The following is a 21,805-nucleotide window of genomic DNA, read 5'->3' as shown; positions in this document are numbered from 1 at the left end:
GGAGGGAGTGAATGTTTGTGGAAGGGATGCCAATCAAGCGGGGCTGCTTTGTCCTGGATGATGTTGAGCTTCTTGAGTCAAGGCACTCAGTGCCTGCTCGCGGGACCTGGAATTGGGAAAGGGTGGCTGCTGGAAGCCAACCCCTGCCCTCGCCTCGAATGCCCCTGCTGCCCCCTCCTGTGACCTCCCACCCTATGATCTGCATCCCCCCCCTTCACTCACCTGTGGCATAGATTCCCTCGGTGACCCTCGGCCTCTGGTGGGTGTAATACTGGCAGCAGCCACCACTCCCATTGGCGCTGACGGCAGTGACGAGCTTCCAGCCTTTGATTGGTCAACAGCTCTCCACAGACGGCACTTCAGCCTCTGGGGACCTTGATCGCAGGGAGAGCCCGACAGTGGCCACTTAAGTGCCTGAAGGGAATTTGAGTTTATTGGGCCTCCCCGCCACAGAAGGTGTTTCCCTGCCAGTTCTCCAACCTGTGGATAGGATGCACTGCCTGGAACTGTGGTGGAGGCGGGTACAATTGAGGCATTCAAGAAGGCATTTGATGATTATTTAAATAGAAACCTTGTGCAGGGGAAAAGGCAGGAGGTTGGCACTAAGTTAAAATGCTCTGAGAGCCAGTGCAGACACGATGGGCCGAATGGCCTCCTTCTACACTGTAACAATTCTGTGATTCTGAGACGCCTGTTGGCCTAACATAATCCTGGCCATTGTGTAGGTGAAGCCCATACTCATCGGAATTTATGTTCGTTGTTAATGATGAATTAATTCGTGTGGTCTGGGTTTTGCAGAGTTGCTCTCCGCCAAGTGTTTGTGGAATATTATTACATTAGTCTGAACTATTGGGGAAGGGCTTCGTGTGCATCCCCCACACCCTTCATTCCACCAATGGTGGCCACGCCTTCAGCCGTCTGGGCTGTGAGCTCTGGATATCCCTCCCTAAACCTCCCCGCCGCTCTCCCCCCCTCTCTCTCGTTTCTCCTCGATGATGCTGTTTATAATCTACCTGTTTGACCAAGCTTTGGATCACCTGTCCTAACATGTCCTAGTGTCACATTCTCTCTGACGCTCCTGTGAAGCACCTTGGGATGTTTTACTGTGGTAAAAGTGTGTAGAAAAGTAAGTTTTTGAGTAATAGTGCTGGAGTAAACTCAGGCTCAATAGGCCATCTCTCCTACTTACGTAATGTTATTGAAGAGCTATTCCATTATCACATGGTCTCTGAATGCTTACTTGTAGTGGGGGGAGGGGGAGGGTGTTAAAGTGAACAGGAAATCCCTAATTACACCTCCTGGCCCCCTCCACCCAGCTAGGGGTTGCCAACTTTTTTTGGACATCTTCCTGAAGGTGTCATCACATCCATCCTGCCTGTAATTGCCCTGTTACCCCCCGCCCCATGCTTCCAACGTTGGTCCACTGACATACCCATCTTCCGAGCAACGACTGTTCTACACCAATCAGAATGCGAATAAATTCTTCATTGCCCAATTGACTGAGAGTCAGGAATATCCAATTGCCACTTGGTAGTACAGAATCTGAATATTTCTGAAAAGAGGGACATGTTGCCAAAGCTTTTTTGCCTTGCAAAGGATCACAAGGGTGTTGATTGGTTGGCAAGACTTCAGCCAATCAGAGTCCACAACCAGTCAGCACACTTTTCTCCTGTAGCTTAAATTGTTGTAATCGTTTGAAATTTGGTACTCTTGTATTTGTCCAACATGTCTCTTTTCAGCACTAATCATCCAGTTAGCCAATTGTCCTAGGGCCAATATTTTTATGACTAATAAAAGTACTCAAAAGAAAATTTTAAAAAAGCCCCACAATATTTAATGATTGTTTTTTCTCTCCCAGGGTTGCCGACAGCATTGCCCTGTAGTTTAATCTTTAACCCCTGGGGACTCCAGGGTAAGCTTGGAGAGTTGGCAACCCTACACTAACCTCAGGAATGGCTTGAAGGTCAGAGCCTGTAACCCAGACTCTGTCTCTCTGTAACATTATTCAGCTTTAAACAAGTGAAGGCGGGGAGGGTGCAATGAGTTTGTCCGATCTCCCACGGATTATTACTCTTTTAGTCCTGCATTAAAGCCGGCTTCTAAATTACATGTGTGGTGGAGGGGGGATGGGGGCAAGGACTACAGAAGTGAGCAAGAGTTTGAGAAAACCCATTAATTGAAATAAGTATTATAGACGATTAGAAAAAAAAGCTGGAAATCTGAAATAAAAACATAAATTGTTGGAAGTACGAGGCAGGTCTGTCAACATCTGTGTAGAGAAAAGTTAATAGTTTAGGCTCAACACTTGAAATGTTAACTTATCCTGTAGTTCTCCTGAAGCTGTTGGACCTGTTATATAGTTTTTTTTAACTGGTGTAAATGTACAGCTCAATGATGTATACGTGACTTTTTAAACAAATGCAGGGGATCTCTTGGCTTTATAAATAGAAGCACAGAGTTCGAGAAGAGTTTGGAAGTTATGCTAAAGCCTTTGTAAGTCACTGGTTAAACCTTAGCTGGAGTGGTGTGTTCTGTTCTGGGGATCACACTTGAAGAATGATGGCTGGGTGCAGAGGTGATTGACCAGAATGGTGCTAGGGATGAGGGTCTTCAGCTATGTGGATAGACTGTTAATGTCATGTCAATTAGATTGTTAAGGTTAAGGGGAAACACGTGATGGGTATTAATTGTCTTTGAGCACATATAAATGGGGGATAGCTGGGACAGTGGGTTGTGTGGGAGGAGAGCTGTGAGACAGGACAAATCAATAAACTCTTATCAATAAGGAAAAGCTCCGTGTTTTGGTTTCACCAACCGGCTGGGATCCTATTAACAAGACTGGAGAAGCTGGGACTGTTCTCCTTAGAGCAGAGAAGGTGAAGAGATTTAATGGAGGTGTTCAAAATGAAGAAAGGTTTTAAAGTGTAAATAAGGAGAAACTGTTGCCATTTGAGACAGTCAGTAACCAGAAGTCATCCCTCATCATTTTGAATGTCTATCTTAAATGCCCCCTTAAGATTCCGTGCTCAAGGAGGAACAGTCCCAGCTCCTGTAATCTCCCACAAATCGGATACTGGCCAATCTGCAGTCAGCCAGTGTATCAGTAACCAGGTTTGCATCATGCAGCCGGGTTCTGTTATTATGCTCTGCTATGTTACCCACTTCTAACGTGTCTGTTTATGTTTATGTAGTGCATTTAAACGTAAAGAAAAATTAAATGCTGATCAATAGGAGTTAAGGAAGATGACTAACCATTTGCTCAGAAAGGGAGGAGAGAAGCAGCAAAGCTGAGGGTTTTGGGGATGGAGTTACATGGAGTAAGGCTGACTCAGCTGAATGCAGCAGCAAGAATGGAGAGGCAAAAGGCAGTGAGGGTGCACAAAAGTTCAGATGTGGAGGACTGAAGAGAATTGGGTTGGAAGGTGGGGCTGGAAGATGTTGCATTGAATGACACAGAACCTGCATTACACGAACAGGCATTCACTCAACACCCATTCACCCTCTTAGAAGGTTGTTCGTCTGTGAAACTCTCTTCCCCGAAAACCAGTGGAGACTGGGCCATTGAATTGATTCAAGGCTGAGTTAGACAGATTTTCGATAGACAAGGAAGTTGAGAGTTATAGGGGGGCAGACAGGAAAGTGGAGTTGAGGCCGCAACCAGGTCAGTCATGATCTCATTGAATGGTGGAGCAGGCTCGAAGGGCCAAATGGCCTATGTCGGTCTCTGCTGGAGTTTAGGCTCCGCATGGGCCTCCTCCCATTATTCGGAACCCCCCCCCTCCACCCCCAAAGCCACTAGGCCAGAGGTTGATTTGTGAATTAGGAGAGGGACTTTGAATTGACTGTGTTGGGCAATGAAGACTACAGTTTAAAGAGACAGGAGTGGGAGTTAAGATGTGACAGGCTAGCAGCACTCGGGCCTGTTGTAAGTTGTATAGTGGAGGTTAAGAGGCTGGTTGAGGCAGCCACCAAGGCCAGTATGTTCTGGAAGTATTGAAAACATGAACAAAGATTTCAGCAGCAGTTTTGGTGAGGTAAGGGGCTGGTGATATTACACATTTTATTTTAGGCAACCTGTTTTTCAGTCACCGTATCTTATTCTTGTCTGTGTCACTTTGGAGACTGTTCTTTCTATTCCTCTTGACCATCACGAGTTGATCATTTGCACAGAACTTCCAGTTCAACAGTTTAACTAGTCCACATATATTGGAATAACCATCTTCTTCTTCAATTCTCTGCCTGATTATTCATCGAATCACAACAAAGTCCCGTGTTTTTCACTACGGGCAGGGAGAGCAGGCAGGATCTGAGTCTCCCTCAGCCGGAACAGGGACTGAACCCCGTGCTGTTGGTGTTAATACGATTCTCCCCTATATTGGAATATTATTGTTACGTGACCTGCAGTGCTGCTGTGCTGTGGTCATTTGGTACTGGGTCAGTGTAAACCTGTGATCACTAGGGGGCAGTATTGAACCAATATTCAGTGACCTGAACAACTTGTTAATTGAGAATTGCTCTTCAGCTAACAGATAGTAATAATGATTCTAAACAAAATCCATGTTAGTCCCATTATGTCTGTCAGCTTCTCCATTCCCTCCTTTTGTAATTTTCTATTTTAATAAAGCTTTATCGATGTCAAATACATAATTATCTTAATGAAGGCATGTTTAAAGATTTAAAAGACTGGGCTGGCTGTATATTTTCCCTTCTCTTAATGAATTTAATGTACAAAATATAATTCCTGAATTCGCATTTTTCCCCAATAGGCTACTTTTCAACAGTTCATATAAGTTGTAACTTAAAATAGAAAGCGCCATCCTGTCGGTTTTTCCTTAAACGTTCAAAATTAGGAACTGATTTGCTCGAGAGGTTTGTTTTTGCAGTATTATCGTTTTACAGCAAATTATTCTCTCCAGTTAACTGTTGAATATTCCTGGATATACCACCGCGGTATCTGAACTCTTGGATACGTCGGCACTTAAAACGAGAGCTGAGGATGTCGGAAAGCAGTCCAAATATTGACAAGTTGGAAGACCTGTGATTAAAATTAGCACAGCAAGGCATTTTAGCACACTCTGAGAGATGTTAGTCTGATATTTAAGTGGTCTAGACTCCAGCAGATAGGCTCCAGTCAATAAAAAAAAAATAAAAGAAATAAGCATTTGCCATATTATTATTAGGCATTGAGGTAGGAGCCCCTAGCAAATTCGGGCACTTGAAAGAAAATGGGGCCATATTCTATGGGACAGATTTTCCACACAAATTGATGGGCTATAAATGTTGGCTTTAGAGTTGCCATGCGATTAAAGGGTTCTGTGCTTATGGACGCACTTTAATGAAGTGTGCCAACTTTAAAATCACAGTTTGGATGTACAATGGGTTCTGATAAGGCCTGACCATGTCTCACTACACTTTTCAGAAGGTGCTAAACTCTTTTTAGTTTAAAATTGCTTCTGGCCCCTTCACTGTAAAACTGAAACAACTTCACAAAGGCAACTAACTTTGCACTCACGACCAGCTCCTCTTGATTGGTGCTCACATGGTGTGTCCATTTGCAATTTAAACAAGGCTATATAAATGCTCCCGCTCGCTAAAATTCCAAAGAGGGTTGTGGAAAGTTTTACAATGTGGATAAATAAACACCCTGCCTTTCCTAATGGTTTAAACGTGTATTAATAACCTCCTCGAAATGGTTCTGCTGTTTATAATTCTGATGGCAGTTGGGTCTGGATGGGGGAAGGACACTTGTTGGAACATGACGAACACGTTCCTTGGAGCGTTTCATTTCCCCAGCGTCTCCCCGGGAAATGAATTGAGCCAATTAATTTTTAAAATAAATTTTTACATCAGGAGAGCTAGCGAAAATAACATTGCCTAATGTTTGATTGATAGCAGGAAGTGGAGGAGCAACAGAATAACGCAAAGCGAATTATTTTATCTGGGGATATTTTGCGAATTTTGTCACAATGCTACAAACATAGGCTTAGCTTTACCCCAATTTCCAAAGGCCGAGCGTCAAAGCAGAAAGAACACTTTACCCTTAGAGACCTGTTGACTAACTCCAATTGAAATTGTAATGAAGGTTTCTTGAGGCCTTGATAATTGAGGTTATTGCCATTTAAAATGTCACCTGCATCATCTCAAGTTTAGATACAATCCCCTTGTCTTCTGAATATCAAAAGACACTGGAAACTGTCATTCCCTGGGCAAATATTGCTTTTGCCTTAAATGTGGGGGCCTGAATTGCTCTCTGGTGTTTTTCAAGTTCTTAAAAAAAAAAATCTAAGCTTCAAGGCTTGAGCAATGAGCGTATCCCTGAGATCTTCAAAGTGTCCTGAGATGGGTTATGGAGGGGGTGGGTGGGTTGGGGTGGGGGGGAGTGAGGGGGAGGGGAATGTTGTCTTTCTCAGTGATGAGAGTATGTCGACATTTCCCAGAATCAGCAGCAATAAACCAGATGTGAGAGTGTTATAACAAGGCTGTCAATAGATCTAACCGGTGCACTGGCCAACTGTGCCTGTCTTAGCCGGCATTCCCCACTCTCATACTGTTCAGCCATATGGAAGCAATCTTCCTCCTCACCCCCCGCCCCCCCCCCCTCCCACCCTCCCCACCCCCATCCCTTTAATGGCTGGCTTTGGAATCCATTTTCACAAGCCTCATAGGGCTGAGGGGAACAGTCTCATGAATCGACCAGATAGAAGTCACTTCCAAAATAAACATTCAATTTAAAAATTAGACATACCAGGCTGCAGATTTCTTTCGACATATTTCAGAAAAAAAAGTGCGGCTATTCATCTTAAGTGAATGCCAGGCATCAGCAGGCTTCTTTGATCCTCTTTGAAAAGTTATTCCCTCCTCACTAAAATATAAATCCACAAGTGCTCTCCTACACTGGAGGGAACAGCTCCCAGCACTTTGAAGTTTGACCCTGGGAACAGTCAATGGCTTTAGCTCTGAACAGAGTCTTATCCACAAGAATTGTGCTCCGCCAGAGAGTGAGGCCCTTCCCTGGTGAAACTCTTCCCTTCCCCACTAAAGAGAAGGTCAGTGCTTCATCTTGTCTAGCTGGTTGAAGACAACAATGAGGCGTTTCTTAATTGGACAATAGGGTAGGTCTGTAGTTTTAACGCAATGCTGGGGTTACTGCACACTGTTATTCCTCAGTGGGTAGCACTCTTGCCTCTTGAGCCAGAAGTTTGTGGGTACCAGACTCGCTCTAGAGATCGAGCACAACTGGAAGTGTCGTCTTTTGGTTGAGAAGTTAAACTCTCTTCCCAATCTGGTGGATGAAAGCCAGCCCATGGCACTATTTTGAAGAGGCGCAGTGGAATTGTGCCCGTGTCCTGACCCAGGTTTATCCCTCAATCCACATCACTGAAGCAGATTACCCGGTCATTATCACATTGTTTTCGGTGGGAGCCTGCTATGCACAAATTGGCTGCTGCATTTCCTAGATTACAACAATGACTACAGCTCAAGAATTCCATTGGCTGTAAAGCACTTTGGGCATCCTGAGGTTGTGAAAGGTGCTATAAAAATGCAGGTCTCTTTTTCTTCCATGCAAAATGGACCATGGCTACAGTGTGTACCATCTACAAGATGCACTAAAACAACTCTCCAAGGCTTCCTCCTAAACCTGAGACCTACACCACCTCGAAGGACAAGGGTAGCAGGTGTATGGGAACACCAGCACCTGCAGGTCACACCCCATCCTGACTTAGAAATGTATGACCAGGCCTACACCATTGCTGGGTCAAAATCCTGAAACCCCCCCTTTCCACCCCACCTACCTCCCACAGCACTGTGCAAGTGCCTTTAGCACATGAGCTGCAGTAGCTCAGGAAGGTGGCTCACTACCACTAGCCCAGTAACGTAACCCCTACACTACTGAACAGATTGCATCATAGATTTTACAGTGTTAAAAGAATAACTAGCAAACATTTCACAAAACTCTTGGGATAATTCAAGGGTAAGAATCAATCATTGGAGCAGAGAGACGGTAGGAAGAGAAGCAATCATGAGCAGCGATGGAATTCTATGGTTTCAACGTTGATGCTATTATGGGATTAACTGTCCAGGACTTCAAGGGAGTTAGGGATGGGAAACAAATACTGGCTTTGTCAGCATCACATGAAGAGATAATAAGAGAACATTCTGTTTGGTTCTGGAGAATCAGCAGCAGGGTAAAGATCAATTAATTGAAACACGCCCGATCAAGGAAGGCGACGAATAACACTCGGGGAGATGGTGACTTAGTGGTATTGTCACTGGACTAGAAAACAAGAGACCCAGGTTAATGCCCTAGGGATGTGGGTTCAAATCCCACCATGGCAGCTGGTGGGATTTAACATTTAACTAGTAAAAAGAAATCTGGAATTGAAAGCTAGTCTCAGTAAAGGCACCATGTGATTACCGTCGATTGTCATAAAAATCCATCTGGTTCACTAATGTCTTTTAGAGAAGGAAATCTGGCGTCCTTACCTGGCCTGGCCTACATGTGACTCCAGATCCATAACAATGTAGTTGACTCTTAACTGCCCTCTGAAATGGCCTAGCAAGCCACTCAGTTCTAGGGCAATTAAGGATGGGCAACAAATGCTGGCCTTTTATGCCCGCATCCCATGAAAGAGTGAACAGAAAGACCCTGGACATTTAATCCCATAATAGCATCAAAGCTGAAATCACAGAATTCCATCATTCTTCATGATTGCTCCTCTCATATTAGCTCCTCTTCCTACCGTCTCTCTGCTCCAATGATTGATTCTTACCCTTGAATTATCCCAAGAGTTTTGGGAAACGTTTGCTAGTTATTCTTTAACATTGTAAAATCTACGATGCGATCTATTAAGTAGTGCAGGGCTTATGTTACTGGGCTAGTAATCCAATGAGCATGCGTTCATATACCCATCGGAGGATTTGAACTCAGTTTGAAAAAAAGTATGCAAATAAAAAGAAAGTTGGTATCAAAGCGTCCATAAGGCTTTCAGAGAAATGTGAAGTGATTCACTTTGGTAAGAAGAACGAGGAAAGGAATAAAATAAAGGGGGAAATTCTAAAGGAAGGGCAAGAGGGGAAGGACCGGGGTGTGGGTAGTAAATGTGCACAACTCATTGAAGGTGGCAGGACAAGTTAGAAAGTGGCTAATAAGGTAAAGGCTATTGTGGGTTTTATAGCTCGAAGTGTCGGGTACGAAAGCAACAAAGTTATGATGAAACTTTATAGAACACTGGTTTGGCCTCACCTGCAGTATGGTGCCCAATTCTGCACATCACATTTTAGAAAGGGCATCATGGCTTTAGAGGGAATGCAGAAAGGATTCAGAGAATGGTTCCAGGGATGAGGCTAGATTGGAGAAGTTGATGATGTTCTGCTCAGACAAGAGAAGGTTGAGAGGAGATTTGATGGAGGTGTTCAGGATCATGAAGGCTCTGAATAGAGTAGATATGGACAAACTGTTCCCATCGGCAGAAGGGTTGAAAACCAGAGACTATGGGGGAGACATTTCCCCCCCTTTGAAGGGGGGGGGTTGTGCGGGGGCAGGCGCGGACCCGATCGGCGCCCCCACTCAGGAATGGGCTGCCATTTTATGAGGGCCAATTAAGACCCACCCAGCGGGATGTGCGCTTGGAAGCGCTGAGCGCACAAGAGCGCAGGAATCTCAGGGAGATTAGTTTAAGTTTTAAAAAAATTAAATAAATGAAGAAAAAAATTTAAGGCATGTGACATGAGCTGGGGCACGTCAATGAAGTTTTATGTAAATTTTTAGTCAATTTATAAACCCTTCATGAAACTTCATCCCGCCCGTGGATGAGGTTCCGTGAAAAATGCGGAGGCCGCCTGGGTTCTTCGCCTGCCCCCCCCCCGACAACCTTGAGGTTGGATGGGCAGCCCTGTTAATTGTTTTAATTACCATCTAAATGGCCTTAATAGGCCTTTGACAGTTCGGTGGGCGCCCAGCCAAGTCAGCTGCATGCCTGCCGAACTGAAAACCTGAATGACGTCGGGACGCCCACCTGACATCTCCGCGCGTCATTTTACGCGTTGGCGAGTGAGCCCCGCCCCCGCTCGCGACCCAAAAATTCTGCCCCGTAAGACCTAGGAGCAGAAGTAGGCCATTCAGCCCATCGAGTCTGCCCCACCGTTCAATGAGATCATGGCTGACCTGATAATCCTCAACGCCGCTTTCCTGCCTTTCCCCCATAACCCTCGATCTCCTTACTGATTAAAAACCTGTCTATCTCAGCCTTGAATATGCTTAATATACTGTCTGGTAAAGAATTTCACAGAGTGACTACCCTCTGAGAGAAGAAATTCCTCCTCATCCCTGTTTTAAATGGGCGCCCCCTTACCCTGAGATTACTCTGAGAGGGCACTGATTTAAGATGAATGGCAAAAGAACCAAAGGTGAACCAAAGGGAGACGTTTTGATGCAGTGTGTGGTTAGGAGGTAGAACGCACGGCCTGAGAGTGTAGTGGAGCCATGTCCAATTGTGGCTTTCAAAAGGGAATTGGATAACTAACTGAAGGGAGAAAATTTGCAGGGGTATGGGGAAAAGATGGGGACATGGGACTGGCTGAGTTGTTCTTCCAGAGAACCAGCAGGGACTACGATTTTCTTAAATGCTTAGTTGGTCACCATGTGACCTGTGTGATAAGAGCAAAGAGCATGGGGTGATATTTGGTAGGCAAGTTACGAAGAAGATTTTGATTTGTTTTTAATACCTGATTTTGGATATTGTGAGGGAAGTTGGAGGGAATGTTTTAATCTAACTGCAACAAGACACCATTCAGAAACTCTAAAATGAACCGTGGGGTAAAGACACTATTTTAATTGGAGAAGTGACGTAAGTGTAGATCTGTTGCTGTAATTTGGCGTCAGTGCTCCAGACGCAGCAGTTTGTTGACGAGGGAGATGAGAGAGGGACTCCCTGTCCAAGGCCAGAGAGGCTGAGTGAGTTAGCTGTGCTGATTGGTCTCCCAGCGACATTGGTCTAGATAGGGGAGCAGCTTATCTGCCTGCTCTTTGGACTGAGGTAAGTGTGGCATGGGGAGACAAGGATTAAAAAAGAACTGTCGCGAAGAAAATGGGAAAGAAATGGGTTTTCTCAGAAGATTGTAGAGCACCTGGAAAAGATATTCCTGGTTAATGTTTAACTGGATCTCAGAAAATAAATCCAGTTGAAATAGAAACGTGAATCCACAATATCAAAAATCTTCTGGAAAACCTTTCCCTCCTGCTCATAAAAAGCTGATAATCCTCTGAAACCTTCGTATTTAGGAATGAGTTTCACGTGCTCCACCATTTCGGTTCCATCTTCTCAGCAGTTCCCTGCTATTTTCCTGTGTTCCCTAATACACTCAATTCCAAAGTAGCTAATAAATACTTCAACTACCTCTGTGCCAGTGTCTTCCGGCGTCAGCGCATTCCACATCCCTTTCCTGTCGTATTTTCCCAGGATTTCTTTAATCATTAACAATCTATTTATTGCTACCATTCTGTCCCCAGCAAGTCACAGATAGCTGTGAGATTAAAGTGTATTAAAGTCATTGACAGTGAATGTTGGCAGATTATTAATTATGATTTTGGAATCATCTCGTTTTTTTTTCTTCCTTAACCCATCTCTCTTGTCTTCCGCATGCCCTGCGGTTGTGATTGGTGGAAAAGACTAGCTTCATCCAGAATATCCGACAGTCCGATGCTCTTCGGAAAAACGAGCTGTGGGATGGGATTGTCAGAATTATCTTCTTTGAAGGGAAGGGGATCAAGGAAGATGCAGTTGAAGGATGCTACGTCAAATTCAGGCTCGGGGACGAAACATACAAAAGCAAGGTATGCAACAAGGAACAGTCTTGCATTTATATAGCACCTTTTCATGTCCTTGGGAAGGCCCAAAGCGCTTCGCAACCAAAGAATTACTTTTGAAGAGTCGTCATTTTGTGTGACTCTTTGTAGGGAAATGTAGACGTCCAATTTTTGCAGCCACGATGGGATAATCATCGTTTGAATGTGGTTTATTGGTATTAGTTAGGAGTTGAATGCTGGCCAAGACATTGGGAGACCCTCCCTCTCGTCTTTCAGTAGTGCTGTGGGATCTTCAACATTCACCCGTAGATGCGGCCTTGGTTTAAGGTCTGATTTGAAAAATGGCACTGCTTGAATCTGTAGTACTCCTGCGGTACTGCACTGAAGGGGCACCTCCAATTGGTTGCTGTATGGCTTGTCTGCTGACATTAGGGGATGAGCATTTGAAGCCACATCCTGTTGACTGACAAATTCTCATATTGTGAAAAGGGTACTTGCTGTTAGTTTTGAGCTGTGCCTTTCAGGGGCAAGCTTAGTGAACAATTGCTGTGCAATGGGGGCAATTCGTTAAAAATAACGTTTTAAATAAAATAAGTTTGCGGGTAAGATGCTGCTTGTTTGAAACGGTCGACGTATCAGTGTAAATTGTCCACTGAGCTGAAGAAACTTGCAACTCAACAGCATAATCCCTTCATCCCCTGAATTTGCTGCCCGCTTTACCCATTAACAATGATATGCGTCTTCGGCATGCAAAAGGATTTGGCCCAATGTTCAAATGTTGCTCTGTGAATTGTAAGCATAGAACAGGGGAGTAAATCATCATAAAGAGAAGCCTTTGCATTTCTGAAGCAGATAATGTCATCAAACTAGCACCAAGCAACCCCTATTCTCTCCTACACGAATCGAGCTAAATTTTACTCTAGTATAATCAGCAAAGATACTCCCAAAGAGTTCAAGAATGCTAAAAGACTAGTGGACCTAACCCTATCTGATGTGTGTCATATTGGTATGAATGAGAGGCATAACACTGTGGGTTCCTCGCAGTTTAGTTTCCTATTAATTTACCTGCTGCAGCTAAGGTCACTCAGCCGTCTGTCTGAGTCTATAGCAACTCCGTGTTTTGTTCTGTATTTTTGAAAACTGAGATGCTTTTCTAAATAGTCGGTGAATTCACTTGTCAAAATTCACATGTTCCAGTGTTTGGTGTTTGTGATAAAAGAAACAGCCTGTGAAAGACACTTCCTCTGTTTTCGAAATTCTTATCATTGTTTTCAAACCTCCCCATGGCCTCGCTGCTCCCTGAGCTCTGCAGTCAGCTCCAGCCCCACTGCCCTCCCGAGATTTCTGCGCCCTTCCAATTCTGGCCTTTTGCGCACCCTTGGTTTGCATTGATCTGCCATTGGTGGTTGTGCTGTCAGCTGCTGAGGGCCTAAGCTCTGGAATTCCCTTCCTAAAGCTCTCCATCTCTCTAGTGCTCTCTCTCTCTCCTCCTTCACAACGCACCTAAAAACGGACCTGTTTGACCAAACCCTTGGTCACCTGTCCGAAAAGCTCCTTACGTGGCCCCGGTGTCAAATTCTCTTTGATAGCCTTCCTGTGAGGCACCTTGGGATGTTTTGCTATGTTAGAGGTGCTATATAAATGCACATTGCCATTGTTGAGAGTCGCCAGCAGGTTGCATGTAAACTTTCATTAAAAGTCCAAAATGTGCCATGAACGACAGCTTGTGATAATTCGATAAATCGGTTCCTTGGGAATAACTGTGTTACCTGGTACTTGCCTCGTTTCTTAAAATTGGATTAACCGGAGTACTTAAGCCACTTGCTCTCCGCTCTTCAGGTTCATTCAAAATCTGAATGTCACTTCACCTGTTGTCCATTTTCCCCTCTCCAGGTCCTGTACAAGTGCACAAATCCTCAATGGAGAGAACAATTTGATTTCCATCTGTTCAACGACAGGATGAATATTTTGGAAGCCGAAGTCTATGGGAAGGGCAGCCAGAAACAGGAAGGGAGCTTTGGCATGTGAGAATACAACTTCTATTTAAAAAAAAAATGCATTTCCTTACAACTTATTTGCAGATTTAACAAAGATGCAAAGAAGCGTCGGCTGAAAGAAGATGGGCGCTTAGTATTCAGTCCATACCGTGCGTAACTCACTTGATTTTTAATATCTGTTCCTGATACGTTGGTGGCATTGCTAAGGCTGTGTCTGTTGCCCAGCCTTGGTTCCCCCGAAGTCATTATAAGTGAATCACCAGCGCGTGGAACTGGAATCACCTATAGGAGTGCCAGGGTCCTTCCCTCAACGACATTAGGTGGGATTTTCCTGCCAGTGGCGGCATCCTCATGGGCGGGATGGGAAAATTTTGACTTTTTGGCTGGTCTCCAAGTTTTTCAGTCCCGCCTGCAGCAACGTCCGCTGCTGCCGAGACCGGAAAACCCTGGCCCTTGAATGAACGGGTTCCTTTTTTTTCTCCAATATGACCATTCGGTCACGTTTGTGGTGGTTTTCCAGATTTAAGTTTAAGCGGGGCAGAGAGTTTAACAGCCGAGTGATGTGAGACCATCTATTCTGCTTCCTCATCCTTGTTAAATTTCACCCCCACCCCCACCCCACCGCCTGCAGATTGCGAGTTTACTACTCTAAGCAGAAAGCCATTGAGGTGGGTGTAAAGTTTACAGCCTCTATTTTAATCCCCATGGAAGGGCATTAGGGGGCCTAGGAAGTTGGGGTCAAGCAGCCATTTCTGGCTGACATATTTACCACAATGTTTCCTGCCCTGGATAAGGCTCCCACTAAAAGCAGGTGAGGGAAGAGGCTCGGTTAAGTTTTAATAGTTTTGCCTTTCCTGGCTTTAAGCTCCTTGTGAGTCACGGAGCGTAGGCGTGTTTCCCCTCGGGCCTCACAATAAAGCCTTTGGCCTCCTCGGCTCCAGCCTCTGTCTCTTGGCAACACCCCCCCTCCACTCCCACGACTGATCGTGAGCCTGGCTCCTTGCGCTTTATCCCGCCCACTCCTAACCTCTAAGACAAGCCCAACCCCAGGCTTGACCGTTCTGTGTCCGTCACTGGTCTTTCCCACACCCTCCCAATCTCCCTGTTAACCTCAGGAAACATGGAGCCATCTGCTTCAGAGTCACTTAAGGCTTAAGTGTTTTAAAAACCAGTGACCGTGAAGGGATAAACATGGCAAAGTTTGAGATTTCCCATTGCGCTCATTTTAAAACGTGAAGATTGGGGAACCCAGTTTAAAAGATAGTCAAGTCTTAATGCAACAGAAGGCTGCTGATGCAAAGATTGCTGGTTAACGTCTGAACAGTGTGATCACATTCTACTTGGCACGATGCAGAGGAGCCTCCTGCAAGAGTGTGCTGTTCATTTTATAGACTGTATGAAAAGCAAGGCTGTCAGGACTTGCGTATTGGCCGCCAAAGTTAACAGATCAGGACTTGGGGGGATTAAAAAGAAAGAACAACATGGCAGGTATTCTGAACTGTAAACATAAAATGCCGGCAACAACTCAGCAGGTCAGACAGTATCTGCGGAGAGAGGAAAATAGGGTTTGTGATTCAGGTCTGCCAGCCAGAATGGGTCATTGATGGTGGTGGTGGGGGGAGAGGGATCATAGGTCAGGATTGCTATGTTTGACAAGTGATGTTGTTTGTGGGGTTAATCTGCTGCTGAGACAGCAAGAGATTTCTTCCCGTTTTTAAAACCCACATTTAACATTTAAGATCGGCAGCACGAGCTGGTGTTGATTTCGGAGGTTGTGAGGGAAAGTTCCCATATGAACGTCACGGTGTTCCGAGATCATATCATGTTCACATCGACCGTCCCTCAACTGGACTTTCGCGTAGGGACATTCAGTAACGCCACTCTCCCCTGACAGTTAACTTTAGTCCTGACTCTACAGTGTTGAAGCTGTGAGGCTGTCCTCAATTGCAGTCTTTGCCCCCTAGATTAAAACTTAGGGCGGCTTCTTTCCGGTCGGTGAGTGGGTGTGGGGCCTGCTCGCTGACGCATAAAATGACGCGGGGTGAAGCTGGGCGTGCGTCCCGATGTCTCCCCGCGTCATTTAGATTTTCAGTTCGGCCAGCACGCAGCCAACTCGGCTGGACGCCCGCCCACCTATCAACGGCCTATTGAGGCCATTGCAAAAGTATTCAAAATGGTTAATGAACCTGCCCATCCAACCTGAAGGTTTGCGGGCAGGCGAAGAGCCCAGGTGGCCTTCTGAAATAGCACGAAACCTCATCCACGGGAGGGATGAGGTTTCATGAGGGGTTTAAAATTTTCAGAATATTTTTAAATAGAAGTAATGGACATGTCCCAGCTCATGTGACAGGGTCAGGTGAGGGGACACGTCAGGAAAATTTTTTCTAACCTTTAAAATTTTTTTTTATAACTTTTAACTGAATTCCTTGAGGCAGCCACTTTGCCTCAGGGAGACCTGTGCGCTATATTGCTCCCATGTGCGAAAGAGCGCACTCCCGGCTCAGTGAACCTCCCCCCCCCCGCCCCCACACGGAGCGCACAGTGCTTCTGAGTGAATGTCACGCTGGGCGGGCCTTAATTGGCCTGTCCATGTAAAATGGTGGCGCGCCCCCACCCCCCCACCCCCCGATTGAAGGTGCCGATCAGGAACCCGCCAGCCAGCGCCAGCTCCCGCATAACCCCTCCCCCCCCCACCCCCCTCCACGATGGGGGGGTGGGGGGGGCGAATGCTGCCTCTAGAGTCATAATGGCACAGAAGGAGGGCACTCAGCTCATCGAGATTGCTCTGTAGAGCAATCCAGTCCCACTCCCCCACTCTAGTCCCATAGCCCTGCAAGTCTAGTTCCCTCTGGCGCACATCCAAATTCCAGAGCATGTTTCTCCTGTTACCTATTACCAGATCCATTGGGAAATTGGGACGATGAGCCAGAATCTCAGTCCTCCGTGACTGACCGTAAGAACATTTAACGGTTTCAATATCCCCGCTCTGGGAACTGAACTTAGATTTGTGATCATTTGTTAAAAGATTCACCCTTTGAATACATTACGAATAAAAAAAAAAATGGTGAGCATTTCATCCTCGATTCTGATTTGCGGCCTGAAATTGTCAAGCAGCTTCCCTTCTATAAACTTCCTTCACTGAAGGACAATTGAACTCTTACTGACCTCAGCCTGTGTTTGCTTAACAACCATGATGCTTTCTGGTTTTAAAGTGTTGTGGCCCAGCTTTGCAGCAGAATAATAGATTATACATTGCATGATTTAAAACTCCTGCCCTCATGAAGAGGTAAACTATCGGATTTGCCATGATTACACACCACGTGAAATCACTAATTTATATATTCATTCATAATGTATCCGAAAGTTGAAACTTCGAATATATAAGTTAATTTCCCAAAGGGATGTTGAAAATGTTAGCGAGATCGAGATCAACTGGAATAAACATGAAGCGTCAAATTTTTGGGATTTGCAGAATTGGAGCATACCTTTGTAATGGTGATACGTTGCTCGACATAAAAGTTGAGCTGTGACCATTCCAATATTTTTGGTGTGTACCTCAGTCTTTGCTAAGGGAGCTGCCATTCCTCAGTGGACATCTGACCTTGGAGGCTTGCTGTCACATAGTGTGGCCTAGTGACTTCTGGGCCAAAAAAACTGTGAACCTTTTTTCGTTTTGAGAAGTGTCCTGTGCGATTGAACCCTGCAGATGTTTAAAACTTAAATCCTGCTCTGTTGCCACAGCAACATTGGGCGCCAAGGACAGACAGCCTTTCTTTGCATCTAGTGTTGCTCTGGGCCAGATGACAAAAAATGATGTACTTCCAATGTCTGACTTTCATTTCAATATGCCCCTTCAGATTCTTTATAGTACTTGGAGAAGGATAGGTGGAAAATCCCAACTGATTTGATGCAATGCTAATATTCATTATATTAATGAGCAATAAAGGGACACTCAGTCCCTTGCCTCTCTCGTCTTATTTCTGTATCTCAAGACACTTGCTTATTTTAGCCATCCTGGAAAGATGAAAGGCTGACTGATCCAGTCAGGACACAAACCCAAATCTTCCTGTTGCTAGTTATTTAGAATTGCATAGCATATTACAGCAAAGAACCATGTCATTTGACCCAACCAGTCTGTGCTGGTGTTAATGCTCCATATGAGTATCCTCCCACCTTATTTCATCTTACCTTTTAATCATGTATTTATCCAGTTTCCCCTTAAATAATATGTACGCTGTTTGCCTCAAACTCCATGTAACAGCGAGTTGCATATTCACACCATTCTCGGGATAAAAATCTTTCTTAAGATCCCTAATTCAATTTATCAATGACAATCTTTTTCTGCTATAGCTCTGAATTTTGCATTGCCCCATATGTGGAAACATCTTCTCCAGCTCTACCCTGTCAAATGTCTTCATAATTTTAAAGGATTTTAATGGATTGCTTCTCCGTCTCCTCTTTACTGGAGAAAGGGGCCCAGTCTGTTCAATCTTTTTGGATCTAGGTGTAATTGTTTTGTTTTATGTTTTACAGCTGGAGTACTTGGTAGTTGGTAAGGTTTCCCTCTATAGTCTTCCACCAGGGGATTTTCACAGCAGATGCACAATGAGTGCAGTCGATGGTCACATTCATTTAAAAAGTTCAAGAAATGAGCCCTTAGAGGGCATGATGATTAAGACTTGTGGGAGATTGTTCCAATCCTTAATTGTTCTTGGGGGTGGGTAGGGAAATAAAGGAGTTAGTAAAGGAAGCATGTTGGGGTGTATACAGCTGGATCTGTTGGTTATGAACACTTTGAGCTCGGTCACTTTTAGTATTGAGCCTAAATCCAGGTAGCACACCTTAGGAAGGCTGTCGAGGTCTTGGAATTGATGCAGATGATATTTGCTAGCACGGCACCCAGGCTGTGGGACATTGGTGGCATGAAGAGACTAGAGAAACTGTGGCTGTTCTCCTCTGACCGGTGAAGGTTAAGGGGAGATTTAGCAGAGGAGTTCAGAATTGTGAAGAATTTGGAAAGAGTAGATTGGGAGAAACTGTTTCCAGTGGCAGAAAGGTCTGTACCAGAGGACACAGATTTAAAGTAATTGCCAAAAGAGTGAGAGAGGAGGTGAAGAGAATTATTTATTTTTGCACAGCCGGTTGTATTTAGCATAGGCTAAACTGTTGTGTCTTGCGTTACATCTTAGGTTTGAGTCCTGCAGCAGATATTGACCCTTGTCATTGTCACTTCTGGGAGTTGGATTTGATACAGCCCAGTAATATTATGGTGAAAACCTGCTGTCGATCATAGCCTTGAATGATTCCACTTGAGATTAGTTGGTCAGCGTAAACTCTGTTCCCAATGGATACAATTCCACAGTATATAAAATAAAATGGGGCATCATTCAATGCTAAATACAACTTGCACAGACGGAATGCTAATTACAACTTGCACACACTGCCTGAAAGTATAGAGGAAGCAGGTCCAAAAATAACTCGCAAAAGGGAATTGGATAGATATTTGCGGGGTGCTGGGGGGGTGGAATTGCAGGGAAATAGCAGGGGGGAGCGGGACTAAATGGATAGCTAGCCAGCACAGGCACAATGGGCCAAATGGCCCCCTTTCTTGCTGCATCATTCTGTGGCTCTACACATGATTATTATCCACCCCTTGGAGAGATAACTCAGCTGTGCATAAATCTGTAGTTTTTATTTTATTTTCTTTCTGCTTTGAACAAGGATCTGGTTTTACATCATAGTTATTTTGGCATTAGATCAGTTTTCTGTTGAAACCTGACCTTGAATTTTGACATAAGAACAGAGGATCAGGCGTAGAGTTTTCAGCCCCTCGAGTCTATTCAACAGTTTTAATAGATGATGGCTGATCTGTACCTCAAATCCATTCCCCCTCCTTTGATCCCTATTCCCTGACACCTTTACCTAATAACAATCTGTCGATCTCAGTCAAGCTGAGGACTACTTCTGAGCAGGCAAAGTACTGCTATCTATTACCCCTGTGTAAGTGTGCCATGATATGCACAAGCTTTGAAGGCATAACCACAAATTCTCCAGCTTTAATTATATGCAGAAAAGTTAAGAGTCAAGAAATGAGCAGACTGTCACACCATTTTAATTTGAAAGTTGATGTTGAAATGTAAATGATTGCATACATGAAAGCTTGGCAAGTGAAGAGATGGTACACCACCGCCTCAGACAGATAGACGCACGCACTGTCTCCCATCCTTCATGTCACAAAAGCCAATGAATTGCTACTTTTGAAGCATGATTATTGTTGTAATGTAGAAAATGCAGCAGCAGGTTTGCACACAGCAATGTGTCTCAAACAGCTATGTGATCTATATTTAATTGATATTGGTTGAGGGATAAATATTGACTAGGACACCAGTGAGAACTCCCTCTCTTTTCAAAATTGTACCGTGGGATCTTTTATGTCCATCTGAATGGCAAACGAAGATCATACTTTAAACGGACAGCAAACAGCAAGTAAAAAGATCTTTTTGTGTGTTAGGAACATCAGTGATTCAGTTTTATTTGCCATTTAATACATCAGATGTATACTCTGCAGTCTACAGAATTATGTTTTTATCATTTTACATTTCTTGAGTCATTGTCATTCAGATTGAGGGATGGTCATAACTATCTACGGAAAGATGTGTTCGAATGGCTGAGTAGAATCGATGCATCTTAGTAACTAGAAGAGGTTAAGTACAGAAGTGTGTTAGATCTCAATAATCCAGGTTTGAGTCCTGCAGCAGATATTGACCCTTGTCATTGTCACTTCTGGGAGTTGGGTCTGATACAGCCCAGTAATATTATGGCGAAAACCTGCTGTCGATCATAGCCTTGAATGATTCCACTTGAGATTAGTTGGTCAGCGTAAACTCTGTTCCCAATGGATACAATTCCACAGTATATAAAATAAAATGGGGCATCATTCAATGCTAAATATTGCTACATGGCCAATCTCACTCAGACCACCAGGATTGTTAGTGGGGACATAACAAGGGGTAGTAGAAAGGGTCTCCAGGTGTTGGGGTTATCGGGACCCTCAGAGAGTGGTTTACATGGGGACTTGTTTTGGATGTAAATGCAAAATGGATGCTCGAGGATTAAGAGCCTTTTTCTCTCCGGAAAGGAATACCGTATGGAGTGTAAAATGAGTTGCCAATAACATTTTACATTACCTTTCAAGCCAGGTTTCCTGCTTTGGCATCTAACTGAGTGGTATAATTTCTTCCATATTCCAAAGCTAGGAAATATTAGCGTTAGTATCAAATGAGGAGGTTTGAAGGGAGACTATCTATTTTGACATTCTTGCTGCAGAACTAATGTACGAACAGACGTCAATGAGGGACAGCAAAAGACCCACTGGTCCATCTAACCTGCTCGGTAAAGATGTGATGTCCGAGACTTTGTGCCCGCCTACTCGAGCCCTGGGATCTCCTGGGAGAGGTGAAAAAAAATCTCCAGGACAACTGGGGGAAGAAATCTGCAAGTTTCCTCTCTGAACCCTTTAGCCTGTCGAAATTAGTCCAGGAGAACACATTGTTATAGCAGACCTACCTCTTGTTGGATGTGATCTTCAACTGAGGCAGAAACGAGTCTATCTCTCTGTTGAAGGAATGCAGTGAGTTGTGGTTCACCAGACCTACACCCGTTCCACACGCCTGCCATCCTTTGTGAAAAGAGGAACTGTCTTACATATAACCTGAAGAAGTTCTGAAGAAGAGTCATACGGACTCGAAACGTTAACTCTGGGCAGCATTTTCCCGTCGGTGAGCGGGGTGGGGGCGGGGCCCACTCGCCTTTGCGTAAAATGATGCGCGGTGACGTCGGGCAGGCGTCCTGAAGTCACCACACGCCATTTAGATTTTCAGTTTGGGCGGGCACGAGGCTGAAACAAATCTTCCTGAGACACCTCCGCGCCTCAGGGAGATCTCTGCACTCTTTCGCGTGCATGCACGAAAGAGCGCAGGGAACCACTCAGGGAATTCCACCC

The 21,805-nt window shown here is 44.7% G+C and overlaps 1 protein-coding gene across 1 annotated transcript in view; it reads left to right on the top strand.

The window, feature by feature from the left end:
* The window catches only part of LOC144668399 (multiple C2 and transmembrane domain-containing protein 2-like), a 474,049-nt gene that overhangs the window by 244,354 nt on the left and 207,890 nt on the right, over positions 1-21,805 (top strand). The window contains exons 9-10 of the mRNA XM_078530407.1: positions 11,669-11,833; positions 13,700-13,830. Coding sequence (XP_078386533.1) covers positions 11,669-11,833; positions 13,700-13,830 — 296 coding nt within the window. The remainder of the gene's footprint in view (positions 1-11,668; positions 11,834-13,699; positions 13,831-21,805) is intronic.

Source organism: Cetorhinus maximus, chromosome 26 (assembly GCF_964194155.1).
Source record: "Cetorhinus maximus chromosome 26, sCetMax3.hap1.1, whole genome shotgun sequence".
Lineage (NCBI taxonomy): Eukaryota > Metazoa > Chordata > Chondrichthyes > Lamniformes > Cetorhinidae > Cetorhinus > Cetorhinus maximus.
This window is presented reverse-complemented; position numbering and strand designations above follow the sequence as displayed.